At 40.0% G+C, this 20,964-nt stretch overlaps 1 protein-coding gene across 1 annotated transcript in view; it reads left to right on the forward strand.

Moving 5' to 3' along the window:
* Nucleotides 1-20,964, forward strand: part of ARHGEF38 (Rho guanine nucleotide exchange factor 38) — a 159,308-nt gene that overhangs the window by 77,661 nt on the left and 60,683 nt on the right. Inside the window, exon 3 of the mRNA XM_060088333.1 lies at nt 2,862-2,985. Within this exon, the coding sequence (XP_059944316.1) occupies nt 2,862-2,985 (124 nt within the window). The remainder of the gene's footprint in view (nt 1-2,861; nt 2,986-20,964) is intronic.

A 20,964-nucleotide genomic window follows, 5' to 3' on the forward strand; every position in this document is an offset into this window, starting at 1 on the left:
TCAGAATGAAGATTCCACAACAAAATGAAATAATAATAGGGCATACTATATGAACTACTTGCTTACAAAGCAAGTAAATTAGGGATGAAATTTTATACTTTAGAAGGATTCGTTTCAAAATATGATTTTAAAAATTATTAAACTAGCACATCTAAAATAAATCAATCTAGAAAAATTTGACTCATACAAAACTTTTGTAAAACGTATTTTGCACTATGCAAAGTTATGCCTTTGTGATTTAATTAATACCCAATACGTAAAGAAAATAATGTGTTAAATCAGTGGTGCTCAGAGATATGTGGCGTTTGAGCCATTTAAAATTATGATAAACAAAAAGAGCCATATAACTGTTATCTGCCTTTTAGATATTTTGTATCTATAATACTAAACATACTTACTAACACAGAAATTAGAAGTCTTGACAATCCATAGATTTTAGGCAGAAGAGCCATGTGTGCCCTGTCCTGTTAGAATGAGTGCTTAACAAAGAAACATTCTGTGAGATACTGGGTTAAAGACCTTAAGAGCTAATAATGTTTCATTATTACTAATGAAGTATGACTATATAGATAATTTCAGAATACATTTTAAAAACTGAACAAAAAAGTTGTGCAGTCCTATAAATAAACCCACTACATACAATCACACAGCATTTGATTACAAATGAGGCTTGGAGTTTTCTTGAGAACCAGACTGATGACAGGAAGGTGAGGAATTTCCCAAGATGGTTGAAGGACATATATCCAGCCAGACTATATTGCATAGGAAACAGCTGACACAGTCACAAAATTTTAAATAAGGTACAATGTGACGTATTGCTTCCATGTTGAATAACAGAACACCCCGATCAAAATAATAGCCATGTCCAGTATGGGGAACAACGTCAAGAATAGGGTCAATGTCAAAAAAGGGCAGGATAAAAAAAATAATGAGCCTGCCTCCGCCCTGTGGTGCTTCAAGGTCAATGGTGCTTCAAGGACAAAGGACGACCCTCCCTGAAAAAGTTTCAGCGTCACACCCCCTACCGGACTCCTAATCGCCCTCCTCACCATGTTGCAATGGCTATGAAATCCCTGCTCCCACATGGGCGACGCCCACCTGGGCAATGGGACCTGTCCCAAATAAGAAAAGGCATATGTCCTGTCCCACTCCAACCCTATAGAAGGAAGGTATATGTGCCTCGACCAATCAGTTGAAAATTTCACCTCGGACCATTCTTTTGTTTTCTGGCTATAAAAAGTGACCAATAGCACACGTTTGGTCTGGACTCTCCCAGACTACTAGGAAGTCAGCCTGCTGTTCCAGCAGCGACCTTTCCCTCTAATAAATTCTATCTTCTTTACATTTTGCCTTATGTGTGGAAATTCTTTTCCAACCCTCAATCGGACCACGACACTCCCCCACTCCTAAATAGACCTAGCTGAGAGCCTAATAAAAGAAGCTGCAGTTGTTGGCCTTCATCTCCAGATTTCTTCCAGGTCTGTCTCTTATCCTATATACCTTGTGCCCAACTTCCCTTAATTTCTTGGCTCCTTTTTTCTGATCTTTAGCTGAACTCCCTGTCTCTCTCTCACCCTTAATTTTGCCAACCTCGTTTTGGACCAGTAACTCTGCTTTTCATCTCTGAAGCTTCTGCATGACGATTATTGATGATTTGGTTACCCACCTAGGACCTCATGCACAATAAGTCATGAATAAAAGGCACCTGCTCCTATTCCCTGTGGCAACCCAGTGGAGCCTGGACCAAGCTGTTCATGACCCACTAGACACTGTTTGATTATGAAAGGAGATCTGACTTAAACTCAGGAGAAAGATTCTGAGTAAGATCCAGCAAAATCTGGGCACATAGCTCATCATACTCTTCTTGGATGGCTTAGGATCATTGGCCAACCCTCTACGAATCATCCAATGCCTGTGACAGAGTTTGGTCTCTACTACAATTCTTGGTATGTAGAAGGACTTCAGGAATTATTTAGTGAAAGGATGGATGAATGAATAAGTTATTATAAACACCAGCTATAAGATCTAGGAATGATTACACTGGTTTTTGAGGGTATGCATCAAGTTATCAAATATGATGTATCTTTAATTAGTAGAATACATTTGGTGAAGATTTCCATTCACATTTCTTTCAGAAAAAAAAAAGCAGGAAAATACTCAGCAAATCTACTTGTCATCACTTTAAGAACATCTGTGGTTTTAAAACAGCTTTGAAAATAGTCACTTACATAGAGTAAGTTCTGACTTCTGCTGTATAAGCAGTAAGGCATTCTAAATGCATATGCACTAGTACATACCCTCATAGAGGGCAGTTAATAAAATACCGATTAGGGAACCCAAATCTTCACACTGTGGTTTTTACAGGAATATGCAGATGTACACTCAACTCATTAAAACTTAGTCAAAATAGGGTTTTCCTGGTGGCGCAGTGGTTGGGAATCCGCCTGCTGATACAGGGGACACGGGTTCGTGCCCCGGTCCGGGAGGATCCCACATGCCACGGAGTGGCTGGGTCCATGAGCCATGGCTGCTGAGCCTGCGCGTCCGGAGCCTGTGCTCCGCAACGGGAGAGGCCACAACAGTGAGAGGCCCGCGTACCGCAAAAAACAAAAAAAAACAAAAAAAAAAAACTTAGTCAAAATAAAGAAAAAGAGGGAGGTAACAACAGATGCACCATCCAACTTCTTGCATGAAAAACTGCACATTTCCTCTGGAAATCCCGAATAAGAATGTTTACAGAAATGGTTGATGGAAACAGCATGGGCTAGCATATAAAACGCTTACGGTTTAGCAGGAGAAAACATCCTAAATACTGTGCATCTCTCTCCATCAGCTGGTGTTCAGTGTTTGTGTTTCTTCAGATTGATCAGCTGGACATGGATAGCTTGTTTAGCAACATTGAATCGGTGCATGAGATATCAGCCAAGCTGCTGTCATTGTTGGAAGAGGCCACGACAGATGTGGAACCGGCCATGCAAGTAATCGGTATGTTTATTCTCTTCTCGAGTTCTCCAATGTGACAGGAAATAATATTTTAATGGCCTCCTGTTGCTTTGGTTTTATGTTTCTGACTCACCAAGCTTCCCAGGATATATATAAATGCTAAACCCATCTTCAGGCTCATTGTAATTATACAAATTCTATATTTATTTTCGGATGAGTTTATATCCATTTGCTGAAGTCCCTCAGTACACTAAGCACACCATTTGCTTTTTAATTTCCAATCTTTCAACCTCTTTGCCTTCCAGATGTTCTCTCATTTGCTTTCATGGCTAATACTTACTTGTTTCTTAAAGAATTAAACATTTAAATACTTTAATAACTTTACTGATTTTAGTCACGTCTCTTTTTTTTTGTTTTTGCGCTATGTGGGCCTCTCACTGTTGTGGCCTCTCCCGTTGCGGAGCACAGGCTCCGGACGCACAGGCTCAGTGGCCATGGCTCATGGGCCCAGCTGCTCCGCAACATATGGGATCTTCCTGGACCAGGACACGAACCCGTGTCCCCTGCATCGGCAGGCGGACTCTCAACCACTGTGCCACCAGGAAAGCCCGCCACAATGTCTCTTATTCGTCTTATGATTAGGAATCCATTGATTTTTGGATTGTAATTTTTTTGCATGGGAAGTTTATACAATCATTCAAACACTTAACAACTACTTTTTCCATGCTTTTCCTTTTTTCTCTGTATTATTTGCTTTCCAAATATGTTTCTAGACAGTCATAGATTATTTTCTCACTCTGATAAGATTTTGAAGAAAATATAAAGAAATTACTGGAAAAGTGTTGGGTCAAATTTTTGTTCTCTCTATTTTCTCCATTCATTGGCCATTTATTTATTTATTCACCCAGTGAATAGCTATTAAGCAGCAGTATGTGCGATGATTCTTAGGACCTTCAAAGGGAATACTGTGTTGTGAACTTGAAGGCAGCTGCCGCAACCAAGATATCACAGACACAGTGCCATGGAGGCTAAGAATTCTTTAAAACGTGTTGTAATCATTTTTCTATTTCACACATAATACTCAATATATGCTCATTACAAAATATTAAAACAGTTCTGGAGTACACAGTGTAATTCACCCCTCCAATGTGACTAACATCCCCTTAAGTAACCACTGTTATCGGTTTGATGTGGATCCTTTCTTTGAGATGCACACAGAGACACAAACACACATTTACACCTTATATCTTTATTCACCCTCATTATGTCTTTGTTTGTTAATGGGAATCAGAGTATAAAAATGGCATGAAATTGATTTTGTTTCATACTTAAGGAAGACCCAAAGTTTAATAAGCAAAGCTGATCTTATACAAAGGTGAAACAACCTGGCTATTTGTAGTATTTTACATGCCCAAAGGCCAGCCCACTCAAAAAGTTTCTCCCACTGACAGGTTTAAATTCAGTCATTTCTTGTGATTATGTACTAAATGTTTGTGTTCCCCTCAAATTCATATGTTAAAGCTCTAACACCTGACATGATGGTATTAGGAGGTGAGACCTTAGGGAGGTACTTTATATTTAGATGAAGTCATGAGGGGGTTGATCCATGATGGAATTAGTGTCCGTATAAAGAGAGAAAGAGATACCAGAGTTCCCTCTCCACCATGTAAGGACTCAGGAAGGCAGCTGTCTGCAAGCCAGGAAGGAAGTCCTCACCAGGAACTGAATCTGCTGGCACCTTGATCTTGGAGTTCCCAGTCTCCAGAATTGTGAGAAATAAAGGTCTGTTGCTTAAGCCACTCAATCTATGTTATTTTGTTATGATAGCCCAAGCTGACTTATATAGTTTCCAAAAAATTGCAAAAATAATTTCTAAAGGAAGGACTCTTCATTATCACTCTAGGGTGGATTCATTGGCCATTCATTTATTTATTCACTCAATGAATAGTTATCAAGCAGCAGCGTGTGCAATAATTAAGGTGTTGTGTGACATTACTAGGGATTAAAAGATGAAAGAGATCACGTTTCCTCCAAAAGTTTGCAAATAGCCCCTTGAATTGAATACACTTGTTTAATACATGATCAGAGTATTTTCTACACTACTGCAGAACTTCAGGGGATAAAGAGACTACTTCTAGATGGGGAATCAGAGAAGAATTCTTAAAGATGTTACTTGGGCTTAAAGTATAGGTCAGATTTCAGCAAGTGAAGTCCAGATTGGGAAGACTAAGTAGAAGTAACAGCGTGAACAAAACCATGGACAGGAAGTGCCAAGCGTTTAGGAAATGGTGAGTGACCAAGTCAAGCTGGAGTGAAGGACTCATGTAAGGGAGGAATGAGAAATGAATCTGTAAATATAGAATAGGGAGAGACCATACTTGGAATCCAAGTTTGGAAATTACTCTGCAGGTAATGAGGAGCCATTAAAACATTTTTCAGCAAGGATGTAATGAGACACAAAAGTTTTTGGAGAAAGGAAACTATGGTAGGTATGAAGAGAATGGGTGGAAGGAGAAAATGAGTAAATATATTATTATAGATAATTTAGCCATGTGGTAACAAGCATCTAGGCTAAGGTGGATAAAGTGAGAATAGAAAACGGGGTCAGACTCAAGAGAAATGTGGGAAAAAGCACAAACAAAATGTAGGGGTTGGTTGTATTTGCTGGAGTCAAAAGCAATTCCAGGTTTAAGGAGTCACGTAGCCTGATTTGCCTAGAACATTCTGGTTTTAGCCTATTCAAGCATTCAGTCCAGTTTAGCATTTGTCCTGGATTTTTTCCTTTTTAGAGGAGGATCATTATTAATAGTTGCATCACAAGAGATTCGGTAAGACCTCTATATCGTACTTCAATTTCTGACATGGCCTCTCTTAGCAGAGAGTAAAAGGCAGGTGCATTTGCCAGAGTTCTCACATGGTAACCTCTGAAAGAGAGCCCATTTCTCCTTTTCCGACCTTTCTAGTCTCAACAGTACTTACATCTTCCTTAGAAGTATGGCATACAGGGTACTGGCTGATAAAATGATGACTTTGGGCATGAGCAACTAGCAACAGCTAGCTGCTTCCTGTTTTGATGGTGGTGGGAGATGTATTTGATGCTACAAATCCTCTGTCCACAGTACAGCAGCTAGTTATGTCATGACCCATGCTGGGTGGCCCATGCCATGACCAGTGGGAGGCAGGAAGCCACAAGGGTGACAGTCAATAGGTTTAGTGGGACATGTAGGGAATTAAAGATTAAGTGCAAGTGAAATATGTGTGGGAAGTGGAGGCTGAACTGTCCTGCTACAGAGTATGTGGATGCTGTTGCTACAGCAGTTTGGTTATTTATTGTATGATATAAATCTATCACCTTTTTATTGTCTGGTTATGCTTATCTTATTTTGCTATAAACCCTTTCAAAAGTAAGGGTTTAATGTATGCACATTTAATAAAAATTAAGTATTTATTTTTTATTTCTCAAGAAAGTTGATGGTCAACATATAACACAGAAAATACCATTCACAAGGGGGTCATTAATGCTGTCATTGACCCATAAGATAGTCAAAAGACAGAAATCTGCAGAAGAAGTAGCAACATCTACATCCAAAGTTAGTCATTATTCTTAAAAAACCATGCTCATTATTTTAAAACATACAGTAGTCCCTCTGTATCCACAGGGATTGGTTCTAGGACCTTCTTGGATACCAAAATCCTCGGATACTCAAGCCCCTTATATAAAATGGTGCAGTATTTGCATATAATCTATGCAAACCTCCCATATACTTTAAATCATCTATAGATTACTTATAATACCTAACACAATGTAAATGCTATATAAATAGTTGCTGGTGCCTGAAAATTCAAGTTTTGCTTTTTGGAACTTTCTGGGTTTTTTTCTGAATATTTTCTATCTGAGGTTGGTTGAATCCATGGATCAGAAACCTGTGGATATGGAGGACCGATTGTACTTGGCATTTGGCATTTGCTGTCCATGGTTTTGTTCATGCTGCTACTTCCACTTGGAACCTTCTTCCCAACCCGAACCTACTTGTTGAAATCTGACCTATACCTTTAAGCCCAAGTACATATCACTCCATGCAGCATGGCTTCATTTGTGTCAAATGACAGTTATCCTAACTTAACTTCTCTCATTTTTAATTCCAAGTTTCCTTGGGCCTGTGAGCAATGGCTATTAATGAGTTGATACCATTAGCAGAAGATTTTGCAAACAGTTAAATTATGACAGTTTTATAATAGTGTGAGCAGATGAATTAAACAGAAAATCAATTAATTCCAATTCTGATTCAAAATGTTTAATCCAATTCACAGAATCAAAGAAAAGCTTTTGGAAGTTTATGGTGTCAAAGGTGAATTTTCTGACTGTATTGTAAATGCTACTATAACTTTAAAAATTAAATTTAGGAATGCAAATTATAATATAAATACATATTTTGGTGGAGCATCACAGTAAAAGAATGCTTTTACTAAAGTAAGAAATCTATGGAGCAGAAATGTGCTTGGGATTGATTGTGGTGCATATGTAATATGCCATGATATTCTATTAATTCAAATGCAGTCAAAATTCACACATAGTTTTACATATACAAAAATTAGAGTGAACTGTATATAATATTTAGAGGATATGTACACTTTTTTTGGTGTTGGTCACTAATCAGCTTTTAGAAATTGTATTTTGCTCAGAATCAGCTAGAAGTCTTTAGTTAAGATATTCAACAAACAGAAAAGTAACTTCAGCTTTTTAGTCTTTATAATTGCAGTTATTGAAAACAAAACTGCAGATGGGAAGACACTGAAATTTATCCCTATGAAAACAAGGAATTAGCTAAAAAAAATTAAACAATGAGAGTTCATATTGTGTAAAAGATTTAATTTTGAAATTTTTAAATTGTATTTTGGAAGACTTGACTTATGTAAAGAAGCTTTAGACAGAGCTCCTGTTTAATAGGATAAAGTTATATCCTGTACCAGATTTTACAATATCTATATTTGGAAAAATATTCCAAAATCATAAATAGAGGGCTTCCCTGGTGGCGCAGCGGTTGAGAGTCCGCCTGCTGATGTGGGGGACATGGGTTCGTGCCCCGATCCGGGAATATCCCACGTGCCGTGGAGCGGCTAGGCCCGTGAGCCATGGCCGTTGGGCCTGCATGTCCGGAGCCTGTGCTCCACAATGGGAAAGGCCACAACAGTGAGAGGCCCACGTACCGCAAAAAAAAAAAAAAAAAAAAAAAAACTTTATAAATAGAAACAACTTATTTGATGAGTTGTGTTTTTTGTTTTGTTTTGTTTTTTTGCCGTATGCGGGCCTCTCACTGCCGTGGCATCCCCTGCCGTGGAGCACAGGCTCCGGACACGCAGGCCCAGCGGCCATGGCCCACGGGCCCAGCCGCTCCGCAGCATGCAGGATCCCCCCCAGACCGGGACACGAACCCGCGTCCCCCGCATCGGCAGGCGGACTCCCAACTACTGCGCCACCAGGGAAGCCCTGATGAGCTTTATTTTGTAAAAGAAAGGAAAAATCAAAATGAAGGCAAGAAGACAATAGCTTTGAAAATATTTAAGCTCAAATATTTATACATTTTAATATAGAGAGATATATAATCAGAATTTTAATATCTTCCATTTAGTAGAATTTTCTCTGAGCTTATTAGGTGTCTCTGTCCTAGGAGGAGAGTATTTTCACGATTAAAAGTATTATGGTTTATATATTTGAGCAGCCAAATAAATAATGCTAGTATTGGATTTTAACCCATAGAATAAAATAGAGTCCATACAGATATAAATAAATGAGGAGAAAGGAAAGCTCTTCCTTACAGTAAATTTCAATGAATAAATATAGAAGAAAATAGAAAATTACCATTAGGTAAACAATATAATCATAATTGTTAAAGAAAAATCCACTGATCAATGCTAGATTTAGTGGATGAAAGTTTGAGGAGAAATTTATTTTCATAGTTTCAAAGTGTCTCCTAAGTAAGTATTAACTTCAAAGGGAAAGATGGTAACATTTCAGTGAGAAACCAGGCAAAGCCTACCTTAACCAAGTGAGTTATCAAGATCAGCAGTATCAGGAAATAACACACATTCACATCAAGAACCTTGTGATACAATGCACTGAGGGGGACACATCATATCTGTGGTACTTTTGTGCAAAATACGTGCACTTGTGTCCAGTCATGAGTAAACCTTAGACAACAGCAAACTCAAGTGAGGGACACTCAGCAAAATAACTGACCAACACTGTTCTAAAATGCCAAGGTCATTAAAGACAAGGTAAGACTGAGGAACTCTTAACCACTGCAAAAGACTAAGGAGGAGTAACAAATAAATGCAAGTGGGAGCCTGAGTAGATTCTAGAATAGTAAAAGAATATTAGTGTCAAAATCCAAGCAAGGTGTTCAGTTTAGTTAATAGTATTACAGCAAGTTCATTTCCTTTTGCTGACAATTGTACTATGGTGATGTAAGATGTTAACACTGGGGAAGACGAGTGAGGGATATCTGGAAACTATTGGTGCTATTTTTGCAACTTTCTTATAAGCAAAAATTAATCTAAAACATTTTAATTATTATGGCTTGTAGAGAAAACGCAATCGAAGATGCTCACAATTTCAAGTTTCTAATTATAAATTGCAATATTGAGGAAGACTGTAGAAAATTTATGGAAAAAATTAAGCCAGTAAGGCCATATTTGAAAAAGTTGGAGGCATATTTTAATTTCCCTACCCTTTATATCTGGCTTAGCCTCATGACTTGCTTTGACTAACAAAATGTGGCAAAATGATGTTCTACAATAGCCTTGTGACAGCCACTCTCTGCTCAGGGAGAGAGAAGGCTCAAACTACCCAGTCATCCCAAACAACACAGTCAAGGCCTTGGACACACGAGTAAGGCCCTCCTCAGCCAGCTGGCCTCATGCTACAGGCTACAAATGTATCAATAAAACCCCTTTAACACCACATGGAGACAAGCCATCCCAGCTGTGCTCTACTCAAATTATCAACCTGGAGAATCGTGAGCAAATGGAACAAATAAACAGTGTTGTATTAAGCCTTTAAGGTTTTTTTGGAGGGGGGTATTTTTTTTTCTGTAGCAATAGCTAACTAATACAGATTCACAGAGAAGAGATTAATTACTTCAACTCAGATGATGAAGAAAAACTTGATTTGGAAGGTGACTTTTGAACTTGAACTTGAAAGATTTAAAAAGGTGGAGATTTGAGCAAAAGGCTTCTCAAATGACAAATGGCACGGAGGCCTCAAGACAGGAGAGTGTGGGAAACTCATAAAAGAGAGCAATTCACCATGGCTGGAGCATAGTGACAAGGAGGTATATCCATGACCCATACAGGGTAGCCGTATCAATGGAGTTCACTGGCAATTTCCATCACTAAATCTTTCATCTTACATTTCATAAGGTAAACTGATTTGGGGTAAGATTGCCAAAATCATGTTGCCATAAAATGAAAAGCACAGGTGTTCCATTTTTTGTCCTTAGATGGCACGAATGAGTTTGTGATTCACAGTTCTAGTGCCAATGGGGAAACTTTCCTGATACCTAGATCAGCCAGGAGGAGAATTTTACTCAATAAAATCCTTGGGGTTTGGTCGAGGCTCAAGTTTAAGCACAGAGGCATATGTCTGAGAGCTCTGGGGAATTGTCTAGACTATCATGCCAAGATAGAAACTGGATTTTAAAATCTTGATTTAGGCAGGCTGCCTAGATAGGAAATGGGTTCTAAGTCTTTAGGGATGGGAGTGTGAGAAGTGGCTCTTGTTTCCACTTAAACTGAAGATCATTTTGTAACAATCAAATAGTGAGAAAGGACAAAACAAGTAAGATGACAGTGTAGAGGAGTTTAAGAACACACAGGCTTCAGTCTCAGGTTGATTTAGTTTACATCCTGGCTCATCGGTTGTTAAATGTGTGATCTTAGGCAAGTTACAAAGCCTCACTGAACTTCAGTTCCTCATCTTGAAATCTGAGGCAATAATACCTACCCCACAGAGCGTTTATGAAGATTAAATAAAATCATGTATAAATAATGATAGCCAGTGCCCACCCTTAGTATCCAACACATGGTATTACTAACTTATTATCCTGATAATATTAAATGTACCCATCCATTATCAAATGTTGATTTCTTATGTATGTAATCATTGAATAACGTGAATTTTTTTAGAGGTCCTGATCATGTTTTTCAAACAAATCAGGTTCACGGACGTGTGTGGTTTCTAGGTGTTCCCAATATGTGTGCATCTTGATGATTCATCTACCTAATATGGTGACATGTTTTCTCTTATGGAGGGTGATTTGAGATATCAAGTATCATCTCCACGTTTGACAAAGTGAACAGCAATTCCAGTAGACAGCCCTCAGTGGACCCTGCCTCCTGGTATTCATGCTGCCATGTAGCCTAGTCCCATAATGACTCTGGACTGGCCCTGGCACTCACCAAATAATACAATGTAGTGGAAGAAACACTGTGCCAGTGACTGGGCCTAAGCCTTAAGAAAGCCGGACATTTCTACTTTTTTGATTTGGGGAGCCTGCCATCTAAGAAATCCAGCTACTCTGCTGGAATATCACGTGGAAAGAGATTAGACCTGAGACCACCTAGTGAGAAAGTGGTCCCTCTGTCCCAGCCTACGAGCTGAGCTAGCCTTCTAGCTGTCCCTTCCAAGGTACCAGACTAGGGAATGAGCTATCTTAGACCATTCAGCCAGTTAAGCCCTGAATGACTGCAGCCCCAGCAAACATCAAGCAGAGCAGAACCACTGAGGTGATACCAGCCAACCCACCGAATCATGAGAGAAAATCAAAATGCTTGTTGTTACAAGGCACTAAATTTTAGGGTGTTTTTTTGTGTTGTTGTTGTTGTTTTGTTTTTTGTGGTATGCGGACCTCTCACTGTTGTGGCCTCTCCCGTTGCGGAGCACAGGCTCCGGACGCGCAGGCTCAGCGGCCATGGTTCACGGGCCCAGCTGCTCCGTGGCATGTGGGATCTTCCCGGACAGGGGCACGAACCCGTGTCCCCTGCATTGGCAGGCGGACTCTCAACCACCGCACCACCAGGGAAGCCCTAGGGTGGTTTGTCACATAGTGATAGAGAACTAAAATGGGGCTTGTGTCCTCCTCTATGCATCTGTAACAATGTTACATCTCAAAGTATTTAAAAAAGACTGAGTTATGAATATGTTTAAGTCTACTTTACCTGCTTACCTCACACACACCGTGAAAAGAACCAGAACAGAAAGAAGCTTAAGGTACAGAAATTAGTTTCTCACATGCTTTTTCCTCAGGGTGAGTTTATCCTTGGAGACAAAGACAATTTAGAGCTTTCTGTTGCTTGAAGGTGGAGTGGGTGATGCACTGTTGTTTTGTGGCAGTCCTTTGTTCTCCTAAAGCAGTGTCTCTTGTATGTCCCTGAAGCAGGAATCTGTGCCTTTAGCGGTGATTTTGTGAAAACAGATTAGTCACTGACAATTATGCCATGTGGGAGATGCCACAAAGTAGCTCACCTGAATCACTGTTCTAGTATTGTTATATTGTACACACGTGTGTGTGTGTGTGTGTGTGTGTGTGTGTGTTTTACACAGGACACAGATTGGCTTGGCCTCCTTCATCCTGACCATCGAGGGCAGGTGGGAGCTTCACACCTGCTCACTGGAATGTGTGAGGCCAGCATGAGGGAGACTCAGACACAGCAGTGAAAGGTCAGGGCATTTTATTCCAAATATTGGCAGTAACAGGAAAGCTGTCAGCTTTAGAAAACATGATAGAAAAAAAGGTGAGGGGTTCAAGGTCAAGTATACACAAATCCACACAGGAAAGGAAAAATCAGCAGAAGAAAGTCACCAGGATACAATTTGAAGGTTGGACCTCCAGTCTCCTGAGAGAGGTCAAGTTGGGTCCCAGCACTCCTAGGACTTATTTCTTGTGATAAAAAGAAAACCAGGGTGGCTTAGTAACAAGTTCTATAGTGCTGTTCTCTGAGGAGAAAGTGAAGTTCTAGCATGTGGAGCTGGCTCCTCGGGGTCAGTGGTTGAGCTGTGCAGTCAGATTTGAATGGAGCTGTGAAAAGTCAGCTACTGCACAGAATACACATAAAGACCAGAAATAAAAAGAAAGAAAGAAATCTTGTGAGTGTAAGAGTCCTGTGACTCCCTGAACATTTTCCCAATTGCTAGGAAGCCAGAAGGAGAAGTGGTTAGCAGGAGTGCAGAACTTCAGGGTGCACAAGAGCCCAGCAAGAACTCGGCCTTTGGAGGGAGACCGATCTGTGCCCTAACACTGGCTCTGTCACCGCTACCTCCGTGGCTGGGGCAGGTCACTTGGATCCGTGAGGATTGCCCTTGCCTGCCTGGAATAGGAACTTCACCAAAAGGACTTAACCAAAAGAAGACTTTTTCTCTCACATAACAAGAAATCCATCACTCAATAGTCCAGGACTGAGACAGCTGCTTACTGGTTCCTTCCAGCTTCTTCCTTCCTAGTACTTAACTTGTGGGGTTTGGCTTCATGGCCTCAAGATGGTTAGTCCACTGCCAAGCGTGCTTCCTGCTGGTAGTGAGAGCAAAACCACCTCCTCCTGAGGCTTTTTTCATTTTGGGGGAATAGAAATCTTTCCCAGTGACTTCTACCTATATCTCATGATATCATTTTACACACACATTATTCCATTTCTCTCTCTCGCTCTCTCTTGCTCTCTCTCTCTCTCTCTCTCTCTCTCACACACACACACACACACACACACACATACACACATTTGACCACCTCTAACTGCCAGATATTGGGAGAAAGGTCAGTAGTTTTAACTGAGTGCATTGCTGGTCCAAATTGTATTAGTTTGGAAGATGGAAGAATGGATAAGCAACTGGCAACAGAAGGCAGATTCATTTGTTCATTTTTCCAGTGGGGTGGCCAGCCCTCCATGGCAGAAGGGTGAGACAGAGGGTGTACACCTCTAAGACACAAGCTCCAATGGCAGGGGGGTATTCTTGTCTGTTTTGTTACTGTTGTATCACCAGCATCTAGAGCAGTGTCCTCAATAAGTACTTCCTGAATGAATGAAATGAATGACAGAGACAGTGATAGGCACCCAGGACACTGGCTGGCATGCCGAGGGAACGCAGAAATTGTCCTTGTTCTTGTTACCAGGTCTGCCTGTGGTTTTTCCCGTGTCACTTCCAGAGGCTGGTAGGTAGTGTAGAGCAACTGTTAGAGGCAAGCATTCTTAAGAGAGATACTTACTAAGGTCGATAAATGGGGTGTCATGAGTTGGTCTAAGAACAGGGTCCTCAGCGTTGTAAATCTTCAGGAGGGAAAAGTTATTGTACCTTTTTCCAATCTAGCCAGTGGAAATCTTTTAACTTTCAACTCTCAGAGAACCAATGCTTTCTTTTTTTATTAATTTATTATTTATTTTTGGTTGCATTGGGTCGGTTGCTGTGCGCGGGCTTTCTCTAGTTGCAGCGAGCAGGGTCCACTCTTCTTTGCGGTGTGTGGGTTTCTCATTGTGGTGGCTTCTCTTGTTATGGAGCACGGGCTTCAGTAGTTGTGGCACACGGGCTCAGTAGTTGTGGCTTGTGGGCTCCAGAGCGCAGGCTCAGTAGTTGTGGCACACGGGCCTAGCCACTCCGCGGCATGTGGGATCTTCCCAGACCAGGGCTCGAACCCATGTCCCCTGCATTGGCAGGCGGGTTCCCAACCACTGTGCCACCAGGGAAGCCCCTGGGAAGCCCCCAATGCTTCCTTAATGTGCTGGTTGTTATAAAGATTCCCACCTGAAGTTAAAGTATCCAGGAACTCAAAAATGTTCCTGAAAAGACCATGAGTTATCATCAAGATAAACAGCTTTATTCTTGAATGTTGGCACCTGACTAGTATTTAAAGAGCACCCAATCCAACCACCTCATTGTTCAGACGAAAAAGGTAAGAGCCTGATTTTCTCCAAATAGCATCACTAATTCTGGACACAGAAGGGGACCCCAGCTCCTCCAAATACAGGTCTTATTATGTATTCTACACTGTCCATCTCTACCACCCACTAATGCTCCCCAGTTTGTCCTGCCCAGCTGCCAGGCCACCCGCTACTCCCAATGTGCTGGGTGGGTAGTGCCTGAGTGATAGAATAGCCTCTCCTTTGAGACAACCCACCACAATTATGACTTTTTCCTCCCTGGCACTAGACACAGCAGTGGTCATGGGACAGGACCCCACAGTTCACTCTGGCTCCCTTCCTTTCTCTCTCTCACTTTTTTTTATGGTCGAGCTACCCTTATTGGTCTCACAGCATTCCCTCCTAAAACCACTTCTCTGAAATTGCTGTTAGCATGTCACCAGAGACCTCAGAAATGTCAAATCCAATGAACACATTTTTCTGAATTTATCTTACTGTAGTGCGTCTGAAAAATTTTTACCGAAAGATTCCTGAAGCCAAAAGAGAAATATCATGAGCCTCAGGGAACGTGGAGTTCTGACCCAAAGCCCCAGCCACAGGCATGAAATAATTTGTAGTCTTGTTTTGTCTTAAGAATTCACGTAAATTTTCCATTCTATTTTTTCACATGAAAATAATTTTTCTTCAAATATCTTCATAAAATTGATACTCAAGGAATATGCTTGTTTTAATCCCATGGCAGCATGTTCCACTTGGCACCTGGGTTTGGTTTGAATTTCATAACCCTAACCAGGGTCCCTTGAGTATCCCTTAGTAGCCAGTGTTATCCCCAAGTGAGGCAGGAACTAAATGAGACTGAAGGCAAAGGATAGTGGCTTCTGTAAGCAGCATTTACTCTTCCTACCTCTTTCTTCTCACATCCCTCCTCATTTTGCCCTCCCCTGGAGAACAGAAGGAGGCTAAGAATGAAAGGAAGAAAACATGTACATGATCTGGCATTTTGGCTGGCTGAGCTGCTGCCTTGTTTAGTCCCATCCAAGAAGGCTGGGCTCCCATCCAAGGAGGAGAGGCAGACCACGGGGAGCTCTCCTAGTCAGTCTGGGTGAAAGCTGCCAGGAAAGCTCTTTCATTTGAGGATGGCATATTCACTCACTCAGGGAAGTGACAGCCAGAGGCTCACTGCCCAGATCTCAGACCCTCTTTCCCGGGAGTGGGTCATACCTACCCTCTGTCCTCAGAGTCATCGCACCCCCTTCTCTGTATTCTGAATGCTCTGTCTTGACAATCAAGTTTTACTTAGAACTACAGAAGTTTCTTTGGGATATATCTTAGATCATAATTGATGCTTGAGAATATTTTCTTCCAGTTTTATTGAGACATAATTGGCATATAGCACTATATAAGTTTAAAGTGTACTGCATACTGATTTGATTTACATACATCGTGAAGTATCACAATAGGTTTAGAGAACATCCATCATCTTATATAAATATAAAATTAAAGAAATAGAAAAAAACTTTTCCTTGTGATGAGAACTCAGGACTTTTTTTTTAACATCTTTATTGGCGTATAATTACGTTACAATGATGTGTTAGTTTCTGCTATATAACAAAGTGAATCAGCTATACATATACATATAACCCCATATTTCCTCCCTCTTGCAGCTCCCTCCCATCTTCCCTATCCCACCTCTCTAGGTGGTCACAAAGCACAGAGTTGATCTCCCTGTGCTATGCGGCTGCTTAGCACTAGCTATCTGTTTTACATTTGGTAGTGTATATATGTCCATGCCACTCTCTCACTTCATCCCAGCTTACACTTCCACCTCCCCGTGTCCTCAAGTCCGTTCTCTATGTCTGCGTCTTTATTCCTGACAGGACTTTTTTAACAACTTTTATATATAACATACAACAATGTTAATTATATTTATCATGTTGTCCATTACATCCCTAGTCTCCACCTCCAAGTACCATCACATTTGGGGTTAAGGCTTCAACATATGAATTTTATGGGGGAAATAAACATTCAGTTCGTAACACTCTTCATATGCAACAGCTCATTTAATATTTTCATAGAATTTTTTAATAAAATTTTATGGTAAAGAGGAGGGCCTTCAACTAGTGTCTCTCAAAATATATAGTCATTTTTTACAGGAGAAGAGAAAAACTGTATTGATTAGAATAAAGTCCAGCTGGGAGAAACAGGAAACAAAACAAAACTTTACTACCTTAAATAATATAGATATTTATTTCTCTATTATGTAAAAGTCTAAAGGCTTTGGGATTAGCAAATGAAAACTATTATATACAGGATGGGTAAACAACAAGGTCCTACTGTATAGCACAGGGAACTATATTCAATATCCTGTGATAAACCATAATGGAAAAAAATATGAAAAAGAATATATATGTATAACTGAGTCACTTTGCTGTACAACAGAAATTAAATACAACATTGTAAATCAACTATACTTCAATAAAATTTAAAAAAAAAGAAAAGCAACATAAATAACTCATGATGATTTAATACTTAAGAACAGGCATGTTTGCTTTTTTCCCTTTCCTTTAGCTAGAAATTATTCTGTTCTATTGTTGTGGTTTTCAATAAATAGCTTTTGCATTTAAAAAATAAATAAGTAAATAAAGGCATGTATTTTAGGCCTGAATGGCAACTCTGCTCCACAAAGTCCTCTGGGATATAGGCTTCTTCTGGCTCACAGCTCCACTCAGCCTTACCTTCATGGACAAGGTAGTATTCAAGTTCCAGGTAGCAGAACAAAGGAAAGTATGGAGAAGAAGGGGTAAAGGATGAGCTAGCTATGTCATAAAGAAATTTCCTGGATATCGTCATAGGACACTTCTCCATATATCCCATTGGTGGACTTTAATTGCATGGCCACTACTATTACAAGAGAGGCTGGGAAATGTAGTTTTTATTTGGGACAGCCCCAAATTCATCGTTATTGAAAAGGGGGAGTACTGATACTGGGGGACAATAACAGGCTCTGTCACTCACAAACTTGTTCACTCTCTCTGCAGTATTTCTCATTATTTTATCCTTGGCTTTGCTGACACCCACCCTAGTTTTTCTCCTTTCTCTCTGGCTGTAACTTCTCAAACTTTTCTGCAGACTCTTTTTCTTCTAGGCTCCCCTCAGTGTTAGTATTCCCAGCATTTGGTCCTCATGCCCTCTTCTCTTCTCACTCCATGGACTTTCTTGCATGACCATATCAAATTCATGGTTTCTACTACTCAGGTTTTACATACCTACATCTCTCTTCCAGATCTTTTTTTTTTTTTTCTGAATCCCAGACTCATATATCCAATTTCATGAAGGGCCCTCCACTTGAATATACTATGGGTGACAAACTCAGTACATATAAAATTAAACTCATTGTCTTCCCACTAAAACACTCTATTTTGCCCTCATTGTCTATCCACATGTTTACTGAAACTGAATTCCTGAGATATGCCTGGAGTTATCCTCTTCATCTTTCACATGTTCAATGTCCTTATTTTTTTCTCTCTCTTCTCCATCCTCCCTGCTTTTGCTTTAGTGGTTAAAACTAACATCTAATGAGAATTTGCACATGCCACCTTCTGATATAACTACATTACATATTTTAACTCATTTAATCTTCAAACAACCCTACCATTATGATTATTCCATATTTTGGATGAAGAACTTAAGGAAAAGGGAAATCAGGTAATTTTCCCAAATGTCACAACAGTAAATGGTAAAACCAAAATCTGAAACCAGGCAGTTGATTTTAGAGTACTCTCTCTTGACTGCCATAACCTTCTGTTTTAGCCCTCATTATTTATTTCTTACATTATTATAGAAGCCTTTCAACTGGTTTCTCTTTTCCAGTCTCCCTAACTCCTCCCCCAAATTCCATCATTCATCTGATTAACCCCAGAGTAAACTTTCTAAAATACAATCTAATCATATTAATCTGCTGCCTAAAATCCATCAGCGCTTCTCCATCAGATTCAGGCTAAAGTTCCAGCTTCTTAATTATACACAAGGTTTTTCATGATCTGGCCCCTACTCACCTATATAGCCTCTTCTGAGACCTCAGAAGCAGCCAGCTATCCGAGACCACTTGCAGTTTTTGAGCAGAACCTGCTCCCTCCATGCATCTCTGTGCTTTTGCACTCACTCATAACTCCTATTTCAAGGGCAGACTGTTATGGAAATAGCTCAAAGTTTCTCAAGAGCAGAATGGATCACCCTCTGTGTTTTATAGCTACTGTCATACTCTTCACACAGCATGGGAAATGAGAATTTACTCTTCTCTCTCCCTTACTGGCCTCCATAAGTCACCTGAGGGAAGTGTTTATTCTTTGTGTCTGAAGTACTTACCAAAGTACTCAGTGCATAATAGTCACTCATTAAATGGTTATCAAATAAGGCTGAACAAAATAAAGACTATAATTACTTCACTACCTTTTATGCCATTTTCCTAAACAAGGCCTACTGCAGGGAGATCTCTTGGATATTGTTGGTTTCACTCCGGCTTAATTACCTGTAGGGGAAGTTCACCTTGTAGTTGGGTCAGAATAATATAGAAGCCTATCATTTGGTATGGTCCACCTTGGGGATGGACATGAGGGTCTGCAAGTAAAGAAGAGGTGGGCCAAGAAGAGGAACATATATATGTTTATATTAGTGACAGTTTACATTAGATGCCAGGACATAAAATGTGTTCAATATCCCTGGAAGCTGTTTTTAAAGGAGGGAACTAAGGGCATTTAAAAGGTGCACTTTTTCCCCCTCCTTTTGTATGGCAATTATTCTGGGGGGATGCCAATGCAGAAAGTCTTGGGTTGTAGAATTTTGAAAAAGAAGCACACGATAGTTAGATTTATTTCAGAGGATTCTGGTGATTTTGTGACAGGCAGCCAGAAGGGAAATTACCTGAGCTGGTCTTGGCTCAGGCCCTTCTCCAATCCTAATCATTCTTTCAAACCCACATACAGTAGACAGAACAGTTGTCCTTCACCACTGAAGAAATGCAGCTGAGAGTTATGTTACCGTGGAAACAGAATAATTTTTTTTTTTTTTTTTTTTTTTTGCTGCAAGACATATCAATTCATCTGCACTATTATGAAGCAGCATACATTGGTAGGGCTGGGAGGGGAATCAAATATTCTGCCCCCCAGTATTATACTTGGCCTCTGGGTGAATAAATGACTTTCAATTAGAGTGCTTAAATATCTTTTAACTTTAATCATTGTTATTAGAGGCCCAACAGAATTTTACTTGGAAAAGAGTAAAAAATTCAACTCTGCTGTTCAGGAGAGAGCTATAAATTCTTTCAAACTAGACCACTTCTGTTAAAGAAAATATAAGGGAATTTACAATTAATGTTTTCATTGTATGCAAAATAAATGCCTTTGTTCTTTGTGTTTTGACTATCTGACTTGATCCTACTGTGGATTTATGAGGTTGTCCAGACCTCTTTCATCCTTTGTCTCTACTCTGAGCTGCTTTGTAGTGAACACACATATTTACAATTTCATCTCATGTTGGGATGCGGGTATTCAGATCCTCTCTTCCTGACTTCCTGCTGAGCTCATCTGAGCCTTGACTCCCTTGCCCAGCCAAAACCTTCACTCTCATTTACTACCTGCCTCTGTGAGTGGGAGGCTCACCTCCTCTTACGCCCAACCCTAAATTTAGCCACTGTCCTATTTTATTTTCTCCTCTTGTAACTACTCTCTTTCTCACTATTTGTGTTGCTAACTGTCGTGAAGAGTGAATGCGTAAGACCTCCACTGGCAGGAGGATCAATTCAGTAAAATCCCAGGAACCTAACAAGAATCCCTTATCCCTTCAGTTCCAAAAATTTTCACAGTCACTGCGTTTCCTTACAAGTTCAAAAAAGCACTAAAACAAAAACCAACCAAGCAAAACACACACACACACACACACACACACACACACACACACACACCCCGTCTAACTTTAATCACAGAGAAATCCCATAAATGAAAGGAAAGAAACATCTTTTATTGGCTGGATGGAAATTAGAAAATAATGTAATACTTTAAAAATACTAGTGTTTTAATGAAAATAAAAACAAAAATAAAAATAAACAAATGGAACCTAATT

Source organism: Mesoplodon densirostris, chromosome 1, assembly GCF_025265405.1.
Source record: "Mesoplodon densirostris isolate mMesDen1 chromosome 1, mMesDen1 primary haplotype, whole genome shotgun sequence".
Lineage (NCBI taxonomy): Eukaryota > Metazoa > Chordata > Mammalia > Artiodactyla > Ziphiidae > Mesoplodon > Mesoplodon densirostris.